Here is a 21,338-nt window from a genome sequence, read left to right as displayed (position 1 = left end):
ACCCCAATTTTCATTGTATCCCCACCCTGATTGGTCAAATGCCCCCCCATTGTTAACGCCACCCCACGATGAACGCCAACTCGAAGCGTGGCGAGCGCAGCGAGCCCCGGAGGGGCGGAGGCACGCGTCCTCCGACCTTTTCATACCCCCACTATCCACGTCGGCGTGGAGTTGATTTTCTATAGTGTGGCGAGCGAGCCTCCGAGCCCCGCGAGGGGACGGGCATTACTTCACAGGTATTACGCGTGCGCTCGCCACACTATATAAAATCAACTCCACGCCGACGTGGATAGTGGGGGTATGAAAAGGTTGGAGGATGCATACCGCTGCGCTCGCCACGCTTCAGGTTGGCGTTCATCGTGGGGTGGCGTTAACAATGGGTGGGCATTTCACATACAAATTACCCATCAGGGTGGGTTTACAATCAAAAATCGGGTCCATTGGGCCATATAACATTGTTCCCTATGTAAACCCAATTTTACATAGGAATATAACATTAAATACAATGCATTCAATGTTAAATCGCGTTGGTCGCATCGCATACCTTAAGTTAAGGCATGCGATGGATGCGATTTTTTAATTGTCGGGAAAAAGGCTAAAAATAGCCCAAAAATCGCGTTGGTCGCGTCCATCGTATACCTTAACTTAAGGTATGCGATGACCCACGAAGGGCGCCATGCTAGGAAACAAGTACTGTTTGATGTACTCTAGTTCCTCCTCATAAAAGATGTGAGAAATTCTGGATTGGATAATGGATTAACCAAGATCTAACTCTAGCACCAGGTAGTTGGCTAGACCCAGAACAGGAGCACAGAGACTTTCCCCACCGGTGGTCTTCTCCAAGGAACCCCGCAAAGGGATTTAGGGTTTTCTGCACCCAGCAAGGTGGTCACAGCCCCCTGACTGGGTTTACCTGGACTGAGGCTAGAGGCTGGGATAACTGATATCAGGAGGCGTGATTGATTGGACATGATAAGTATTGGACTGAAACCGATGCTGAAGTAGTAACGGATTAGAACTGATAGATTATTATCAGACTGGAACTGATGGTGATCTGCAGTGGGACCGTACTGCTGACCATGCTGGATCCAGGTGGTGACAGTGGAGTGCTGACCGGGCTGTATCTGAAATGATGACAGTCGTGGATCCCCAGGCAGTGCAAATGGAAATGCAGGAACAAGTACAGAACGAAGAGGACTCAGGTACTAAGCAGTACATGGATACACTTTGGGATTTATGGCACTGGCAACCTGACACTGTGGGACTTATTCTAGTTCACTCTTTCTGACAAAATCCTTCTTCGATGGACAAAACCATGTGCACTGCAGGGAGGCAAATGTAAAATGTGCAGAGAGAATTAGATTTGGGTAAGTTATTTTGTTTCTGTGCAGGGTAAATACTGGCTGCTTTATTTTTACACTGCTATATAGATCTCACTTTGCAGTAAAACCCCACCCAAATCTAATTCTATCTGCACAAGTAACATCTGCCCCACCTGCAGTGCACATGGTTTTGTCCATCTAAGAAGGATTTTGTCAAAAAGAGTGAACTAGAATAAGGCCCTGTGAGCTTTATACCTTTAGATGACATGGGATTGGCTAAAAGGCTCAGCCAACACTCAGGCTGCATGGAATTGGGGCCCGATTCGGAACTGAACGCTGGTGTTCAAATTCGCAATCTATTTGACTATTGAATGACTGTGCATGCATTACGGATCGTAGAGCGCATGTGTGAGCTCAACTAGCAACAATATCTAATCGCAATTTGACAGACAGGAAGTCAGTGTTTGGGTGTGGACACCTGCCCGTTTCTGGGAGTGTCCAAAAAAATAAAATCCAAAATTGTGCCCAGGTGTTTCAAGGGAGAGTCTGTGATGTCAGCACTGGGCTCGATGAGCCTGTCTCACCTGCAGAGCTGTGGAAGGAAGAGACTCTCATTTGCACAGACTGGGAAAATCATTCAATGGTGAATGTGTATGGATGTGCGACAGGATACCAGAATGCTACATTTTTACAATTCACAAGCAGATATCTGTCCGTGGGTGCCCTGGAGGGGGGGAGGGGACCTATTAATGGGGGGGGGGGGGGGGGGTGTCCCCCAGGGTCCAGGGGTCTGGCTGTGGCATTATTATATTTGAGCCTGGTGCTGGTTACCAAAATAATGCGGAGACCCTACTCCTTTTGTCCCCCCGTATTTTGGGAACCAGGACCCGGCCATTAGCTTAATGCTGGTTAGAGGACCCCAGCTTTTTCCCCCTTACATATCTGCAACTAGTGCCAGGTGGGGGGAACCGTACGCGTTTTTTATAAATTATCTAAATTTTACAGTGCAGCATTGCACGGATCCGAAAGAGCCGTACGATGCTGGTGGCTCGTACGTATTTGGCTGCCAAATGTGAATGCCTACAACATTTGGCAGCCAAATACGAATGCCTACGACATCGGCAAATACGAATCCCTGAGAATACGTTAGCTTTGTAAATTTGCCGTATTCTCCATTCATATTGATGGGCCGATCCTGTCAGACCTTAGTAAATTTTCCCCAGTGGAGTCAATACAGTATAGAATCTTGTGCCAAAATCGATGTATAATATTCAAATTCCTAATAAACAGCTTTTAGTGTATATTAATATCATGCCTTTACTACCAGGTTATTGGTTATTACTAGAGACAGGATTATATGCAACAAAAAAAGCTCGAAATATGCATGCAAATATGCATAAAAAATACTTAAAATATGCATGAAAATCTTCAAAATAAAAAATACAAAATATATAGTAATTTATGTTTTTTTTATTTAAATCAGCATACAATTAGTAAGCAGTATATGACCAGCAGTAAAATATATATTTATAATTCCCCCAGCAGTAAAATGGATATAATACCCCCAGCAGAAAAACGGATATAATGCCCCCAGCAGAAAAACGGATATAATGCCCCCAGCAGATAAAAGGATATAATGCCCCCAGCAGATAAAAGGATATAATGCCCCCAGCAGATAAATTGATATAATGCCCCCAGCAGTAAAATGGATATAATGCCCCCAGCAGATAAATTAATATAATGCCCCCAGCAGATAAATGGATATAATGCCCCCAGCAGATAAATTAATATAATGCCCCCAGCAGATAAATGGATATAATGCCCCCAGCAGATAAAAGGATATAATGCCCCCAGCAGATAAATTGATATCATGCCCTCAGCAGATAAATTGATATAATGCCCCCAGCAGATAAACGGATATAATGCCCCCAGCAGATAAACGGAAATAATGCCCCCAGCAGATAAATGGATATAATGCCCCCAGCAGATAAATGGATATAATGCCCCCAGCAGATAAATTGATATAATGCCCCCAGCAGATAAATTTATATAATGCCCCAGCAGATAAAGGGATATAATGCCCCCAGCAGATAAATTTATATAATGCCCCAGCAGATAAATTGATATACAGTAATGCCCCAGCAGATAAATTGATATAATGCCCCCAGCAGTGACACAAATACTCTACTGCACTGTAAGTGCCAGTAACACTCACCGTTGGCCCACTCTCACTCTTGTGTGGTTGAGAACACTGAGAACACTAGTGTACACGGCTCCGGCTTCCAGCACCCGGCTTCCAGCACCCGCACGGCGCGCAATGCTTTCCCGCATGTCAGCAGAGGCGGGCAGCCTGTCAGCGCGGCGGGTGTGGGATGTAGCTGGAAGAGCTTACACACTGCACTGTTTAGCAGCTTATCAGCTCTTCCACCCACATCCCACCCCCCGCCGCGCTGACATGCCGCTCGCTCAATCCTTTCCTCTGATGGGCGCTTCTGTCAGCCTATCAGAGGACTCGTCTTACAGATAGCAGAAAAACGGGCAGGAAGCTAGGGTAAATGCTAGGGGAATGGAGCCGACACTCAGCGTTCCACCGGCAAACCTGTCAAAATATGCACAATCAGGACAAATGCATATGCAAATATGCAAATGCATATAATCCGGTCTCTAGTTATTACAGTTTATACAAAGTGTTATCACAATGCATTGGATACAATGTATGGTATCTCCGGATTGTACAGTGAATGACCTGCTGAAATAAGGTACATATACTTAAAAACTATTGTGCAATGCAATATCCCATGATTATTGTTCTGTATGTCTACAGCATACTTCTCTGAATTCCTCCCATTTCACAGCACTCAAAGGATACTCGAGAAAAGAAGAGATCAAGGTTCTCTATGTGATTCCATGGAGCTGGGGGAAAACAAAAGTCAGACTGTCATATGTTAAAGCAGAATAGAGAAATACTGGTCTCGGCATGTAAAATCGTCATCCCCATTTGCTTACTGGAGGAGTAACATTCGTTACTGTATTTTTGGGTTCAGGATATTTGTGCTACACGATTGTGAGTTCTTGTACAAAAATTCAACCCATTCCATTCCATAGCAAATACTGCAGACTACAGAATCAGAGATCCTAGTACCTGCATTAGTCTGATGCCCCCAATGTTTCAGTATGACCCACTTTTATTGCGGTTTGTGTAAAAACACCAGGGTAAAGGACCCATAGGCCAGTACAACTGTCAATCTGAACATGATCTTGCACTGGGAGTTAAAAGTGCTGCACTTACAGTGGCAACCAGGGCTTAAAGCGGTCACGGAGAGGTGGTGGAACTAACTTTCCCTGCCTCCTTCCCCCTTCCCCCCAAGCAGGTGTTCGGTGCTACAATTACAAATTTGTGCCCCACTACACAAACGCCCCACTAGCCAAATGCAGTTATTGAGTACAGCATGCCGTAATCGCGCAAAAATAAATAAATTGTAATATCACAAAAAAATTGTGACAACTCAATAGTACCCCAGTTCATATTATGCCACATAGTAGAACAATCCTATTCACGTTACACAACACACATAGGGCCTTATTTAGATCACATCGGTCCTGCGATGTTGCGCGTCTGCGCATGCGCAGGCGGGATCTGCGCATGTGCAGGCGTATGGTGCGTTCACCCATGGCAACCTTTTGGTTCGCCGGGTGCACACACCCATGGCGGCGTGGGGGAGGGGGGGGGGGGGGGGCAGAGATGGGCGGTGGGTGCCGGGCTGCCCCATTACCATATGGGAACGCCCAGCGTTCTCATGGTAATGAGGCAGTGACGCAGATGTGGGGGCCGGGTAGCTGACATCACCGGATGTCAGCAGCCCGCCCATATCCATGCCAGCGTGCACGCAAATGTAAGTAACTGAAAAGTCACTTATATAGGCGTGCACGCTAACGAAAGATGTGGGCGGTTACCCGAGCCATGCGAATGGATGTTTATGCAAAACATCCATTCACAGCTGTTCGGGCGAAGCTGCACTTTGAGGGGGGGGGCGGCGGGGCGGTCGTTCGCCGGGCGGGGTGTGGTGGACTCGCAAGGCTGCGAATTCGCAGCCTTGCAAATTAACCAGAATAACCCCCATAGTGACCCTCATTCATTTATGTTACACCTTCACGTTACACCTCACATAGGCCCTTATTCTGATTGAGTCGGACGGCTACGTGTTCGGTCGGAACAGCCGATGTATTGTGTTTGTGCATGTGCAGAAGTGTCTTTGCGCATGTCCGAACGCGGCATGAATTCTGGAACCATCTGAGTATTGGGGTGGAGAGGGGTGTGAAGGGCTGTTTGGGCTCATTACCATATGCGTACGCACCATGTTTCATGGGCGCTCCCATGAAAACGCTGGGTGTACGTATGGTTATCCTGCCATGACGTACGTGTGGGGGTCGGACAACTGACATAGCCGGATGTCTGCTGCCCGTCCATATCCCTGCTTTCACACAGAAAACTGTCCGAGTGGTCTGGAGCACTCGGGGCTGCCTGACCCCTCGGTCCATCACTCGATGGTCGGCGACCATCGGAGGATGGGGGAGGTTCCCACAGATGGGGGAAGTGTTCACATGAAACATCCACTCGCGGTCCATTCACTCAACGTCTTACCGCATTTGGACGGTGTAAGCGTTCCTTACGGTAGGCGGGGCTAAGAACACTCAGTGGCCGTCACAACACAACAGTTCCCTGGATACAATATACAATATGCACCTGAGATCTAGAAATGCTACAAAAAGTGATAAAAAAATCCCCCAAAGCACTTTAATCTATATTGTAGAAGTTTCTAGTATCAACAGTCAATAGGTTGACAAACAAAAGGTTGCCATTAGGGTGGCCAATCCTGGGATTGGGATCAGCGGGATCTTGGGATTTGGCCCCAAAAACGCCGGGATTTCAATCCCGGGATTGGAGATTCTAATCCCGGGATTTCAGGATTAGACTGCACATGTGCAGTCTAATGCCGGGCAGCGTCTGAGCACCCACTCAGACACTGCCCAGCTTCTCCCAAACCCGGCAGTGCAGCACTGCGCAGGGTGATGAGGTCAGATGTCACGTTGCGCAGGCCACACTGCCGCCCACACACCCAGCAACCCGGCTCACTATCAGCACAGCACACCCGCCCGCCCAGCTACCCGACTCCCCCGCCCGCCCAGCTACCCGACCTCCCGCCCGCCCAGCTACCCGACCTTCCGCCCGCCCAGCTACCCGACCTCCGCTGTCGGGCTCGTTCTGCCGAGAACGGCCGGGAAGTGACGAGCTGCAGCTCGCCTCTTCCCAGCCGCAACTCGCGGCCATGCCCCCTTTTCGCTCCCCGGCAGGCGGGACATTGAATCCTGCCTGCATGTTCTGGGTCGAGCTGACCGAGAACGGGACTGGGTCACGGCGGTCGAGCAAGCTCGACTGCTGTGACCCTCAGATTGAATACCCCCCTATAACTGTGAATGGTAAAGTGTGCCAACTGAAGCGAAGCACATGGCCTGATGCATGGCGAGTGAAGCAAGAAATGTGAAGGAAATGGGGTACACTAATTGGGGACCCACGTGCTGAAGGGTTGACAATGAAAACAAAACATGTGAAAAACTCATGAGGACCTTTTCCATTTCTGCCATTTGCTTGTGTCTACCATTCTCCAATGTTGACGTTGTGCATGTCGACCGAATCACTGTCAGCCCTATGAGCCATACCAGATCTGGAAAGCAGTAGATGAATACTCACATTTACTTCCCTCAGGAACGTGCACCAGCAAATCATCCTCCCCAAGCGGTGAGTCCGTGTAAGAGGCTTCAAGCCTCTGATACGGTGTGTCAAACACAGCCATCTCTCCACAGCCTCACATCCAGATCTCAGCCTTCTAAGGGAAGGAGCCACTGGAACAGACAAAGGACATGCAGAGACTTACTGTATACATCCCATCATAAGACGCTAATGATTAGATAATTATAATGGCATTACTAGTATCAAAGGTTAGTTATGTTAGATTATAATTTGATCCAGATTTCATTGGTGGAGATAATGGAGATTCCTTTGATTCTTCAAGTCCCTGGTGATTCCAGGGATTAAGCAAAAATTGGGCAGCCACTGAGGCCCACGCCCCTACCCAGAGGCATCCTACATTAAGAAGAGGTGACAATGCCACCATCTCAAAGCATCTACCCTGTAGCATGGGTACCCTTCCTGCTCTTTTTGTTTCAGATGCGGTGTAGGTCCCCTGTGGAAACAGGCCAGAGCTACTGCATGAGCACTGCACAGGCATCATCACAGCTGGGACCTATATGTAAGCAAAACAATTATAAAATAAAATAAATTGGATAGCTGAGAGAGCAACTAAAAAATGTAACGGACTCTTAGGGCACTAAAACAAATAGTTTAGGCAGGGGGCAGGTTATAGGGGAGGAGGAGCCTGAGTTGTTATCCTCAATGTTAACTTCTTAGTGCCCAGAATCTTGAAGCACCAGCTATACTGATGGCATCTCCAATGTCCCCATGGCTGAAGAAAGAAAGCAAAACTACATATTTAATCATATTAGTACAGAGAACCATGCAGAGAAATGGGTTTATAATGGTGTGAATAAAATGACAAATAAAAAAAAGGCACAAAAAAAAAAGTTCTGGAGGCTGTATATATAATAATAAAGTTAGTGCAGTGACTTATGCCAGCAATATACTACACATATTCTCATTAAATTAAACTTAAAAAAAAAAAAAAATTCTGTTGCTTCTGCCCCCCCCCCCCCCCGCCCAACAGCAAAGAAAACTCTTCCCCCTTTCATCTGATTTTCACTTTCCTTTACAACACATTTCACCCTTCCTCACGGTTCTCCTTTATGACCCCAACTTTTTATACCTATTTTTACCTCCACAGTGTCATGTGCAATATAATACATGGTCTATTAATCACTATAAGAATATTAAGATGACAAGGTCTGTGATAGTTTACAGTAGTCTAAAGCAGTGGTTCCCAACCTTTTTTCTCTCCTGTACCCCTTGATTAGGCTTTTCATTTATGAGTCCCCCCTCCTCTCTATGTGAAAATATCCACAGTAGTTATAAGTGGAGTTGGAGTGAGCATGTTTGGTATGCATGTCCTTATATTAAGGAGTAGTGTGCGGTCAGGAATTGGGTCTCTCTGTATCTGCCTTTGTACTGTCTCTGGGGTTCCCACTAATGCCTGTAGGATTAATGCCGCTGCTTCTTCCACCCGTGTCAGAGTGTGGCAAATGTTCACTGATGTCATAGGGCAGCACTTTTAGCTCCCTTTGGATTTCTGGTTGGCAAAAGCACGAGGAGACGCTGATGACGCAACTAAAAGTGAAGTGGTTCATCTCCACAGCAACGGGAGAGTTCTTCCGCCATCATAAGACGTCTTGCTCATCGCCATTACCAACATTATTTTCAAGTACCCCAACTGCTCTGCAGAGTACCCCCAAGGGTATTAGTATCACTGGTCGAAAGTAACAATAACCATTCCATACATTAATCTTTTTATCTTCCAATTGAAAGATTTGGCAATGGAGAAGACAGAAAATGTACAGCTTAAACTCCCATAGAACAATCATTAGGATGCTTACAGGTCTGTAAAACAAAATAACATATAGAACTGAATCACATACTTACAGAGAAACTCTGAATCCAGACTCCTGATTTAGGAGGAAATTGCATATTGATGAAGGTCACAGCGGTTTAAGGAACCTTAAAACTGTTCAGCTTCTCATGATCCAAACATCATTAGCTCCCACTGCACCTTTGAACAATTACAAAAAGGTTAATTTCATTCAGCTCTTGAATAAAAGTCACTCCAATAATAATAATAAAACAACAACAACATGAATCCAAACTCAAAGTGGAGCAGAAACAAATTGAAAATAGTAAAATGCAAACATGCAATTCATTTCTAGTGAAGGAATTCTATAAAAGTTAAATTCTATTTAATCTTATGCACACGTGAATACTGCTACTCCATGAACATCTAACTGATAAAGAAGGAACAACATTGAGCAAAGATTAGGGTGGCGCCATATCAGGGGGCACAAATTTTTGGGCCAACTCTAATTAGGTTGACAGGATTATTTGCTTGACGTGGGAAATGTAGATAGGTGAGAAGATTGATATGTACAAAAAGGTCAACATGGAAATGTTTTTTTTTTTGGGTGGCATTCATGTAATTAGCATAACTCTACACTTGCCACGTCTCAGGCAGATTACTAGCCACATGAATTATAAGCGGAAATAGTAAAGTATGAAAAAGTTGGGGAAAAAAACAAACAAAAAAAAACTCCTTGGGCGAAATGTAATAGGGTGCGATTTTTAGACTAAAAAAAAATCGCACCAAATCGCACCTTTAAAAATCGCATTTTTTGCCGCGAATTCGCATATGTAATGAGATGCGAATTAGCGGCAAAAAATGCGATTTGCCGCGATTTTTAGTCATGAAAATGTGCGCATTTTCAGTCATGAAAATGTGCGCATTTTCATAAATGCGATTTTGTTCAAAAAAAAAAAAGGAAAAAAAAAAACGGCGTGGGGTCCCCCCTCCTAAGCATAACCAGCCCCGGGCTCATTGAGCCGGACCTGGTTCCAAAAATACGGGGGGACAAAAAGCATAGGGGTCCCCCGTATTTCTGAAACCAGCCCCGGACTCTTGGACCGGTCCTGGTTCCAAAAATACGGGGGACAAAAAATCTGGGGGTCCCCCGTATTTTGAAACCAGCACCGGGCTCCAACAGCCCGCGGTGTCATGCCACAGCCGGGGGACACTTTTTATACAAGGTCCCCCGGCCAAAACATGAGCACCGTGGCTGGTCAGCCTTGGAAGGGGTACCTGGAGGAGTGGGGACCCCCCCAATAAAGGGGTCCCCCCCCCCCAGGCTTCACCCGTCCAGGGCTGAAGCCCGGGGCTGTCACCGGCGTCCGTGGCCAGTGGACGCCGGCCTGATAGGGTTAAATCCATCATACATATCATTACATTGCTTTTTACTGGCGAACTACAAGTGCCAGCAGACCTCCCCCGCATGCTGGGACTTGGAGAACCACAAGTCCCAGCATGCGGGGCATTAATGGGCCCGCTGGGACTTGTAGTCCACCTGTAAAAAGAATGTTTATAAAAAACACACACACAGAGAAGTACAAGTTTATTACACACACACACCTCAATTTTACACCAGCATACTTACCATTCCTGGATCCAGCGCTGGTCTGGCTGCTTCACAGCCGGCTCCCCCCCGCACTGACAGGCAGCGGGGAGAACCGGCTTTCTCCGTCGCTTCTAACAGCCTCTGTAGCGCTGTCCGAGTGCTACAGAGGCTGAGAGCGTGATTGGCTGAGCTACAGTATGCGTCTCCATGGAGACGCATAGCTCAGCCAATCAGGACTGAGCTATGCGTCTCCATGGAGACGCATACTGTAGCTCAGCCAATCACGCTCTCAGCCTCTGTAGCACTCGGACAGCGCTACAGAGGCTGTTAGAAGCGACGGAGACAGCCGCTTCTCCCCGCTGCCTGTCAGTGCGGGGGGAGCCGGCTGTGAAGCAGCCAGACCAGCGCTGGATCCAGGAATGGTAAGTAACGCTGGTGTAAAATTGAGGTGTGTGTGTGTAATAAACTTGTACTTCTCTGTGTGTGTGTTTTTTATAAACATTCTTTTTACAGGTGGACTACAAGTCCCAGCGGGCCCATTAATGCCCCGCATGCTGGGACTTGTGGTTCTCCAAGTCCCAGCATGCGGGGGAGGTCTGCTGGCACTTGTAGTTCGCCAGTAAAAAGCAATGTAATGATATGTATGATGGATTTAACCCTATCAGGCCGGCGTCCACTGGCCACGGACGCCGGTGACAGCCCCGGGCTTCAGCCCTGGACGGGTGAAGCCTGGGGGGGGGGACCCCTTTATTGGGGGGGTCCCCACTCCTCCAGGTACCCCGTCCAAGGCTGACCAGCCACGGTGCTCATGTTTTGGCCGGGGGACCTTGTATAAAAAGTGTCCCCCGGCTGTGGCATGACACCGCGGGCTGTTGGAGCCCGGTGCTGGTTTCAAAATACGGGGGACCCCCAGATTTTTTGTCCCCCGTATTTTTGGAACCAGGACCGGTCCAAGAGTCCGGGGCTGGTTTCAGAAATACGGGGGACCCCTATGCTTTTTGTCCCCCCGTATTTTTGGAACCAGGTCCGGCTCAATGAGCCCGGGGCTGGTTATGCTTAGGAGGGGGGACCCCACGCCGTTTTTTTTTTATAAAAACACTTTTACACATTTTTATTAACAGAACCATGCACAGATCTCAATGATCTGTGCATGGTTCTGTCAAATTCGCCTGTCAGAACCTGGTCTATTTTTTTTGCGATTTTTGGTAACATTTACCAAAAATCGCACCCTATTACATTTGCGAGTTGTATACTTTATAATGGGAAAACATCTGGATGCGAATTGAAATGTGACTAAAAATCGCACTTCTAAAAGTGCGATTTCGCGGTAAAAAGTGCGATTTTTTACCGCGATTTTCAACCTATTAAATGTGCGATTTTCGGAAAATGTGCGATTTCGGCCGTTTTTGACCAAAAATCGCACATGTCTAAAAAATCACACCCTATTACATTTCGCCCCTTGTGTCGATCATCTGAACCAGTCTAACTTTTGTACCGATCGACCTTAAACACTGTAAACCTTTTACAGATCAACATATTGACCATGTCTGCCAAAGGTATGTAGACCAAATGGGGACAACCAATTGACAGTCTAGCTAATAAAGGATGACCTATCATCCAGACATCCACCTCAGGCAGGACTGAGTTCTCAAGAAGGTGCTCTAATTCTGCACTGAGCAGACACTAAATGTAGGAGTAATATGAGCATTGATAATGATGCATAGGACACGGAAATCACCTGTATTCAGATGTGCACCCCTCTATATAACTGAAACACCCCTATCAATTCACTTGTGAAAGGAGACATCATCAATACCAGATCATATTTGCACCAATTTATACCTGGTGAGGGAGATCCGTCCGACTGACCTCTTCATAAGGTCAACCTCCAATAGCCCGCAATTCCACCTAAATGCCCATGACATATCCACAGGACACTTGGGGCATATTCAATTGACTGCCATAATGACTTATTTCCCATTTTGTGTCACTTCATTAAAATTAGTATGTGATAAGTAATGAGCTATCCAATTGCACATGCTTTACACATTTTAACCCAGGTGTGCGGCTGTCATTGGATTTATGTGCACTGGTCTGTTGGATTAGACAGGCAGAAGTTCTGAAAACCTATGCAATTGCTAATGTGCCTCAACTTGGCACATGTTGGATGTAAACTTAAAGCTTGTTTTAGCTTGCATGTGTCAGGTGTACGAGATGTAATTATGAAGGTGACAGTAAAAGGCATCATTTTTTTTTTAAAGGGTTGGGAAGGTGTCAATAATGCTGTGGCTAGGGGTGGCCTGAGCCCTAATTCCACCTCTACACACAACTAAACAGATCTTCTATGGTGCTTACAAGAAGTCCTTTAATAGCACTGGTCTGAATCAGACCTACATAATCAAACTGCTATCTAGCTCAGACCTTATGAGTGACAAATGCACCACTTTTATACAGTAGATACTCCCATCTAAATTGATTTCCTGCCTAACCCAACACACTCACCATAATCCGCACCAGAGTGGTCATCCAGTGTTATGTATGAGAGCCTTTCTCAGCCTTTCCCAAGGCTGAGAACTTGTAGTGGCTATATCTGGTGAAAATGAAACTGGCTGAGTCATACAGGCTGCACCCAGCCCTAGTCAACCACAATGCAGTGTATAAACACTTAAATCAGAAACTTTGGCCCTCCAGCTGTTGTGAAACTACACATCCCAGAATGCCTTGCCATAGTTTTAGCATTCTCTAATAGCAAAACTGTGGCAAGGCAGGATGGGACTTCATATTACAAATGGAACAACAGTAGAATAAATGGGTCTGTGAATACTGCCAGTGGAACTTCATGTAGATTTTGTGCATCTCAGTTGTTCATCTGGGTAAAAGACAGTGGTCCGATATGAGTGACACACGGGGCGAAATGTAATAGGGGGCTATTTTTGGACATCTTAAAAAGTCGCATCAAATCGCATGTGCAAAAATCGCACATTTTGTGTTAAATTCGCAAATGTAATAGGGTACGATTTTTGGCTTGCGATTTCACTTCACATGCGATTTTGAGTGATTTTTAGTCATGAAAAATAAAAAATAAATGGCGTGGCCCCCCCCCCCCCCCCTCCTGAGCATAACCAGCCCCGGGCTCATTGAGCCGGACCTGGTTCCAAAAATACAGGGGACAAAAAGCGTAGGGGTCCCCTGTATTTCTGAAACCAGCCCCAGACTCTTGGACCAGGCCTGGTTCCAAAAATACGGGGTACAAAAAAATCTGGGGGTCTCCCATATTTTGAAACCAGCACCGGGCTCCAACAGCCCGCGATGTCATGCCACAGCCGGGGGACACTTTTTACATAAGGTTCCCTGGCCATACCATGAGCACCGTGGCCTGTCAGCCTTGGACGGGGTACCTGGGGGAGTGGGGACCCCCCCAATAAAGGGGTCCCCCCCAGGCTTCATCCATCCAGGGCCGAAGCCTGGGGCTTTCACCGGCGTCCCTGGGCTTTGGACGCCGGCCTGATAGGGTTAATTCATTCATACATAACATTGCTTTATACAGGTGAACTACAAGTGCCAGCAGGCCTCCCCCGTATGCTGGGACTCGTAGTCCACCTGTAAAAAGAATGTTAAAATAAAAACACACACACAAAAAAAAAGTAAAACTTTATTACACCATACACACACACACACACCTCACTTTTACACCAATATACTTATCAAACCAGGGTCCAGTGTTGCCTCCCTCCTCCACAGCATAGCTCAGCCCTGATTGGCTGAAAGCGTCTCCATGGAGACGCATCGAGCCAACGACGCTAGCAGCCTCTATAGCGCTGGGACAGCACTATAGAAGCTGTCAGCAGTACCGCAGGAAGCCAGCTCACCCCGCTGTCAGTGCGGGGTGAGCTGGCTGTGGAGGAGGAAGGCAGCGCTGGACCCTGGTTTGGTAAGTATGTTGGTGTAAAAGTGAGGTGTGTGTGTATGGTGTAATAAAGTTGTACTTTTCTGTGTGTGCTTCATTTTAACATATTTTTACAGGTGGACTACAAGTCCCAGCGGGCCCATTAATGCCCTGCATGCTGGGACTTGTGATTCGCCAAGTCCCAGCATGTGAAGGAGGCCTGGTAATTCACCTGTATAAAGCAATGTTATGTATGAATTAACCCTATCAGGCCAGCGTCCAAAGCCCAGGGATGCCGGTGACAGCCCCGGGCTTCAGCCCTGGATGGGTGAAGTCTGGGGAAACCCCTTTATTGGGGAGGGGGGGGGGTCTCCTCCTCCCCCAGGTACCCCTTAAAAGGCTGACCAGCCACGGTGCTCATGGTATGGCCAGGGGACCTTATGTAAAAAGTGTCCCCTGGGTGTGGCATGACACAGCGGGCTGTTGGAGCCCAGTGCTGGTTTCAAAATACGGGGGAACCCTACGCTTTTTGTCCCCTATATTTTTGGAACCAGGTCCGGCTCAATCAGGGGGGACTCCATGCCATAACGTTTACCAAAAATCACAGCCTATTACATTTGCGAGTTGTATACTATATAATGGGAAAACAGCTGGATGTGAATTGGTTTGACTAAAAATCGCCATTTCAAAATGTGCGAATTCGCAGCAAAAAGTGCAATTTCTTTACCGCGAATCGCACCCTATTACATGTGCGATTTTTGGAAAATGCGCGATTTCGGACGTTTTTAAACAAAAATCGCACATGTCTAAAAAACCGCATCCTATAACATTTTGCCCACAATGCCTCATATATAGCGGGACAGATGTATTAAGCCTAGAGAAGATAAAATCGAAGGTGATATGGTGCCAGTCAATCAGTTCCTAACTGTTATTTTTCAAGCCCAGCCAGTAATCTGACAGTTAGGAGCTATTTGGCTGCTGTGTTAACACCTTTGATTTTATATCTTGTCCAGCTTTAATATATCTGCTCCATTATGCTTAAAATGGGATTATATACTAATCTCTTTAATGCTGCCCATACACTTGCGAGATATTGCATGCAATCATTTGATTTAGATCCCCATCTGGCCGATAAATGGAATGATTGTATACATTTTTAAGGGGACATTCGACACGATGTGTGGGTCTCAAGATCTTATGTGTTGCACATAATATTTATCAAATTGCAAGAGCAATCGCATGTGGTTTTTAACCACAAGCAATGCTCGAATGCAATCCACAGATGGGGGTGGAGGGAATGCTTTTTCATCAGCGTGGGGATGGGGAGAGGGGGCCGGAGGGACCGCTGGTGGCGTGGGAGACGGCGGGCAGAGGGCGGCGTTATGTACCGCAAGAAGTAGTGCTAGCGGGCGGCAGGGGTAAGTCAGCGGTGGCGGCAGAAGTGTTTAAAACACTGGGCAGCCCTCTGATTGGCAGAGGGCTGCCCAGTGTTTAAACAATTCTGCCACCACCGCCGACTGACCACCGCCACCTGCTAGCGCTTCTTGCGCTACATAATGCTGCCCTCTGCCCGCCCCGCCCTCTTCCAGCACCCAATGTGCCATTTCAAGAAGGGGGCACTTTAGCACCAAAAGATGCGATCGGGTTCGATGGACATCGCACTGCGATGTCGCATCGAATCCGATTGCACAAGTGTATGGGCAGCATTAGACAAAAGTTATAATATACTGTGAATTGTACCGCACATATAACTTTGTATGGTGTGGATGAGAATAAAATACAAAATTCAGAAAAATAATTGCTAACCATTGTGGAGCATCTATGCTGTTCCAAGCATTTTATTACATGTGTGGTGTATAACATACACACATATAGGCCTTCATTCAGATCTGATCGCAGTACAAATTTGTTTGGAAAATGGCCAAGCCATGTGCACTGCAGGTGGGGCAGATGGAATATGTGCAGATAGAGTTAGATTTGCATGAGTTATTTTTTTTTCTGTGCAGGGTAAATACTGGCTGTATTATTTTTACACTGCAATTTAGATATCAGTTTCAACACACCCCACTCAAATTTAACTCTCTCTGCACATGTTACATCTGCCCCACCTGCAGTGCACATGGTTTTGCCCATTTTCCAAACAAATTTGTACTGCAAACAGATCTGAATAAGGGCCATAATGTAAGTCTTCAAACACAGACAGGCAATACTATTCAGGAAAACCATCTTTGCCGCCACCTCTTACGCTACAGAACTTATGTACTGTCCACGCCACCATGTATTATCTGTAGCAAAGTTGTGGCGAGCGAAGCGAGCCACTGAGCCCAAAGTGTGGCGAGTGAAACGAGCCCGTGAGGGGACAATGGCACAGAGCAGATTTGTAAGGGTTCCCTCGCCGAAAATCTTTACGTAGCGGTTAAGTAGCTGCTGACGAAACGTGTAGCGGTGGCCGCAAAGATGAGGAAGTACCAAACCCTCTAAACCCCAAACAATATTATGTAAATAGAATAGGGACTGTTATATGCAGCTCTCTAGTTGGAGCTTTATATTATGCCCCAACATAATTAAGATATATATATATATATATATATATATATATCTCCAACAGTATTCAAAATAAATAAATAATTTATTGACAGCCATTACAAAAACAATGTAAGATATAACGTTTGTAATATAGTATAGTAGAAATGATATGCGATTAGTGCTGCGGGCCTCAGCTGTGCTGTGACTGTCACCAGTATCTGACAGCATTCACCTTACCTGTGTATGCATGGCATCTCATACGTGGGTGCAGTCTCACATTACATAAACAATATGTCAGTAAACATTAACGGCTGTAAACAAATGCTCCAGTCACTGTCACTAGAAAAAGGTCCAGACCAATTAGAGAGGTCCCTATTTAGAACCGTAGCCCTTTCTCACGTTACCAGCTGGGTGTCCGCCTCTCACCCGCCTCCGTTGCCCGGGGACTGTGTACCACGGCCGCTCCTCTACCACAGTCACAGAGCAACCTGCCCTTTCACTCTATAGCATTGACATGACAGCCAACCAATAAGGAGACAGCTACTGGACTGAGGGCGTTTCAATGACCAATCACGGTCAGAGCACGCAACTCACTGACCAATTGCGGCGATATTGGGCGGGGTCCGAGGTTTATTTTGGGTTAAAGTGAAAGCGGGGTTCGATGTTTTATCATGTTTATGGTGGATGCTGGAGGGATGGGCGGAAATGACGTAATATGCGGAAGCGGATCAGGAGCAGACAGATGAGTGAACTGAGCCTGACATGTGGGCAGCATGGAGGGGTGAGACGCTAGCTATATTGTACAGGTCACATTATCATAATGTGCCCACGTGCGTGTTAGACAGCTTAGTAATCGGCTCCAGCTGCTTTTCCATATACATATTGCCAGTGCATGCTGGGACTTGTAGTTTCACAGCAGCAGCAGTAGATCCACCTGTTGCATCATTCTGGTACAGATAATAAACGCATACCTCCCAACATGACACTCTCCAGGAGGGACGTTACTCCGCTCCTGTACTTTCCTCTTAATGTATGATTGCCATCACCTGTGTTAAAGCTCATTTCTTATCAATTAACCTGTTCAACACAGGTGATGGCAATCATACATTTAGAGGGAAGTCCAGAAGCAGAGCAATGTGTCCTTCCTGGAGAGGGTCATGTTGGGAGGTATGTAAACGAAAGATAATTTTGGTTATGTAGCACCTACATCCCTTGCTGATCTTTAAAGCTGCCCACACGTGGTGCGATGCACAGCATATGCTTTGGACTAGATTGCATCACATTTAATTCAAAACGCATGCAATGCGCTAAAGCAGCGTTTGTTTCTAACTAGATGCAATGCAGTCAAAAAAGTATGTGTAGCACATATTTCTCGTGCTAAGTGATGTGTGCGAGAGTGCACATTGCATAGCAAGCCTAAAATGCTCCGTGTATGGGCGCCTTAAGTCTAAAATGGCTTATATTAATGACAATAAAGGTAACGGTTCCATCAGCTAGGCTTTGTTTTGGAAGAATTATCGGTACTTGTTTAGTTTCAAGGTGGCAGCATGGCCGCTCGCTACTTCCGAGTTCGGCGCTCAGCAAACTTTCTGAAATAAACTCCATGCCACCGTGGATAGTTCACACCCCCACTATCCACGTTGGAATGGAGTTGATTTTAGATAGTGTAGCGAGCCTGTAGTGTGGGAGAGCGCAGCGAGTCCCGCAAGGGGACTCAGACGCGGGGCCATGCTGCCGCTGTGAAACTAAACAAGTACCGAATTATCTTATTTTATTGAATAGCAATTAAATAGTTTTAGTGAGAATAACATTGATCAGACAACTTGTATATGTTAAAATACTGTGAATACAGTAACAGTCTGGTTGTAGTTTTGCAATAAAAGCTTGATCTCATTTGTAACTTTTCTTTGCAGCCCACTTGGAATGCAGGCAATCTGTCTGTTTGATCTGAGTCCAACAAGCACCTTGCTGTCAGACCTTTCACTGAATAACAGTACCTCTAAGGAGGAATTCACAGAACCAAAACTGCAACACCCAGGTACATCTGCATATACTGACAAGGACCGCTATAAGCAGACTGACTGGTCGATTATTTTTCACCCCTAGAAGGCTAAGCACAGCGGAAAATATCAAAATGTATAATTCTCCCAAATGTCATCCCCAGCTCTTGCAGCACCATTTGTGTTTCCTGAGGATTGATGGGGGTTGAAAGTGGAAACAAGGCCTTATTCTGCTTGACTCGTTTAGATGCAAATTTGCATCCTTGCGAGTCACCCTAACCCCGCCTTGCGAATGGTTAGCCGGTGCCACCCATTCGCAAGCAGGATTCGCTCGCAAATGGATGTTTTACATAAATGTATATTTGCATGCCAGTGGGAACCTCCCCCCATCTTTCGATGGTTTGCCGACTATTGAATGATGGTGAAGGCACATGCATATGTAAGGGTGGTCCAGACCACTCATACATATGCATGTAGATTTCCAGGAAATTAGGCGGGCAGCTGTTATCCGGTTATGTCAGTTGTCCGCCCCTGCACATGCGTCACGAACGTATTAGTATGTATATGCCCAGCATTTTCATGGGAATGCACATGAAACACTGGGCCTATACATATGCTAATGGCCTTGCCCGGCACCCCATGCCCCTCTCCACCCCCTGCTCACAAGGCTGGCTGTGTGAACCAGGCGAACAGACTTTTTGACGACTTTGCACGTACCCAGCGTATACACGTGTGCAGAAATGCTGCTGCGCATACGGCCGATGTGAATGAACCAGAATAAGGGCCCAAGTGTAATGTGTATTGTTACTCTAAGTCTTGTCTCCATGCAAAAATAGAGCTAAAATGAGTAAGGGGATAGTGCTCCTCCCAAGCTAGCAAGGCCAATGATAGACAGTCCTTGGCAGTCCGCTCCTAAATCCGCTGACAAACCGTGTGTATGATGGGTTGGACTCCCACCTGGGGACTGTTCTTCAGTTGTTTGTTGAGAAGTAGTAAAATATTTAATCAGGATGGGAGGCTTTGTAAAAAGGCACAATAACAGCAGTTCTATAAATAATATTACAGGACGGTCTTGTGCGCCCGCCAGGGCCTTGCAAAATTGCATCAAATACATTCTTGACCACATTACAAATACATTCTTGGGTACTTGTGTATTATCTGGGTGCCCGATATATCGCATCGCATGCCACTAATTAAGGCATGCGATGCGATGGGACCCGATTTGAGGCTTTCCCGGGCGGAGTATACAATTTTAATATCTCGTCACATCGCTTGCCATTTTAATGGCATGCGATGTGATTATACCTGATATTACATTGTACAGGCATCCTGATGCCTGATTCCAATGTTAAATGCACCCCCAGACCCGATTTATTATTACATTGTACTGCCGCCCCTCGCGGGCTCGCCACGCTTCGGGTTGGCGTTAATAGTGGGGTGGCGTTAACAATGGGAGGCCATTTAACATAGTAATTACCCATCAGGGTGGGTGTACAATAAAAAATCGGGTCTGGGGGGCATTTAGCATAGAAATCAGGCATCTGGGTGCCTGTACAATTAAAAATCGGGTCGCATCGCATGCGATGCAATTTTTTTTGCCCTACGATGAAAACATCGGGCGCCCAGATAATACACAAGTACCCATTCTTGACCGCTGTTGCTCCTTCTAATATCAAGTTTACCAAAATATGATATCAAATGTGTCCACTGATGTCTTCAGATCTATTTTGATGTGCTTTCTTCATTGTTAATATTCATTGTTTCTTTATACAATGCACCGAGAGGTCACAGAACCATCTCAACACAAACTTTTAACTTTTGCCATGTTAAGATCGTGATGCAAAACTTGCCTAATGGTTTCTTTTTGATGTTTACCACTTCTATGATTTGGCTGACATTTGGGGGGGAACTTACTAAAGGAAATTTGTAAAAAAAATAGGTGTATTTGTATCCAGAAATACACTTATTTTTGACATTTACAATCCCGAAAATACGGAAATTCATATTCGTATTGATAGCACATCAATACGAATTGCCATATTTTCGGGATAGTAAATGTCAAAAATAAGTGTATTTCTGGATACAAATACACCTATTTTTTTACAAATTTCCTTTAGTAAATTCCCTCCTTGATTGTCTTTACCCCCACACACACTTTAGTTAGACTATCTAACAACAGTTTTATGAGTTTCATCCATTAGCTTTTAACTCGGAGTGTGGTTTATTTTTTTTACAAGTACATTCGCGTTATTTAATAATCAAACCTTGTATACATTGAAATCAAGCCTAAAGGTGCCCATAGACGGTCCGTTCCCGGACCGTCCGTTCTGTACTATGCGATGCGCGCTCCCGCGCATCTCATCGTACGGTACAAAAAGTATGTGCTGCACATACTTTTTGTACTAGGTACACATCGCATAGGATCACAGTGCATGCACT

The 21,338-nt window shown here is 46.0% G+C and overlaps 2 protein-coding genes across 9 annotated transcripts in view; one reads left to right on the top strand and one right to left on the bottom strand.

Annotated features, from left to right (window-relative positions):
* Positions 1-17,430, bottom strand: part of ATG9A (autophagy related 9A) — a 35,781-nt gene extending 18,351 nt beyond the window's left edge. The window contains exons 1-4 of one of the 7 annotated variants that reach the window (XM_083153780.1): positions 17,304-17,430; positions 8,971-9,097; positions 7,072-7,223; positions 4,192-4,235 (exon numbers count right to left, since the gene is read on the bottom strand). In XM_083153780.1, coding sequence (XP_083009906.1) covers positions 4,192-4,235; positions 7,072-7,174 — 147 coding nt within the window. In that variant the 5' untranslated portion in view covers positions 7,175-7,223; positions 8,971-9,097; positions 17,304-17,430. Of the gene's footprint in view, positions 1-4,191; positions 4,236-7,071; positions 7,224-8,970; positions 9,098-12,989; positions 13,540-17,136 lie in introns of those variants that run through there. The other 6 variants (XM_083153781.1, XM_083153783.1, XM_083153785.1 and 3 more) reach the window with 6 other exon arrangements.
* The window catches only part of ANKZF1 (ankyrin repeat and zinc finger peptidyl tRNA hydrolase 1), a 66,982-nt gene that overhangs the window by 29,327 nt on the left and 16,317 nt on the right, over positions 1-21,338 (top strand). Inside the window, exons 1-2 of one of the 2 annotated variants that reach the window (XM_083153787.1) lie at positions 17,552-17,680; positions 18,813-18,937. In XM_083153787.1, coding sequence (XP_083009913.1) covers positions 17,673-17,680; positions 18,813-18,937 — 133 coding nt within the window. In that variant the 5' untranslated portion in view covers positions 17,552-17,672. Of the gene's footprint in view, positions 1-17,551; positions 17,681-18,812; positions 18,938-21,338 lie in introns of those variants that run through there. The other variant, XM_083153788.1, reaches the window with a different exon arrangement.

Source organism: Crinia signifera, chromosome 7 (assembly GCF_055691185.1).
Source record: "Crinia signifera chromosome 7, ASM5569118v1, whole genome shotgun sequence".
NCBI classification, from domain to species: domain Eukaryota; kingdom Metazoa; phylum Chordata; class Amphibia; order Anura; family Myobatrachidae; genus Crinia; species Crinia signifera.
Note: the sequence above shows the minus strand (reverse complement) of the source record. Positions and strands in the feature narration are given on the sequence as shown.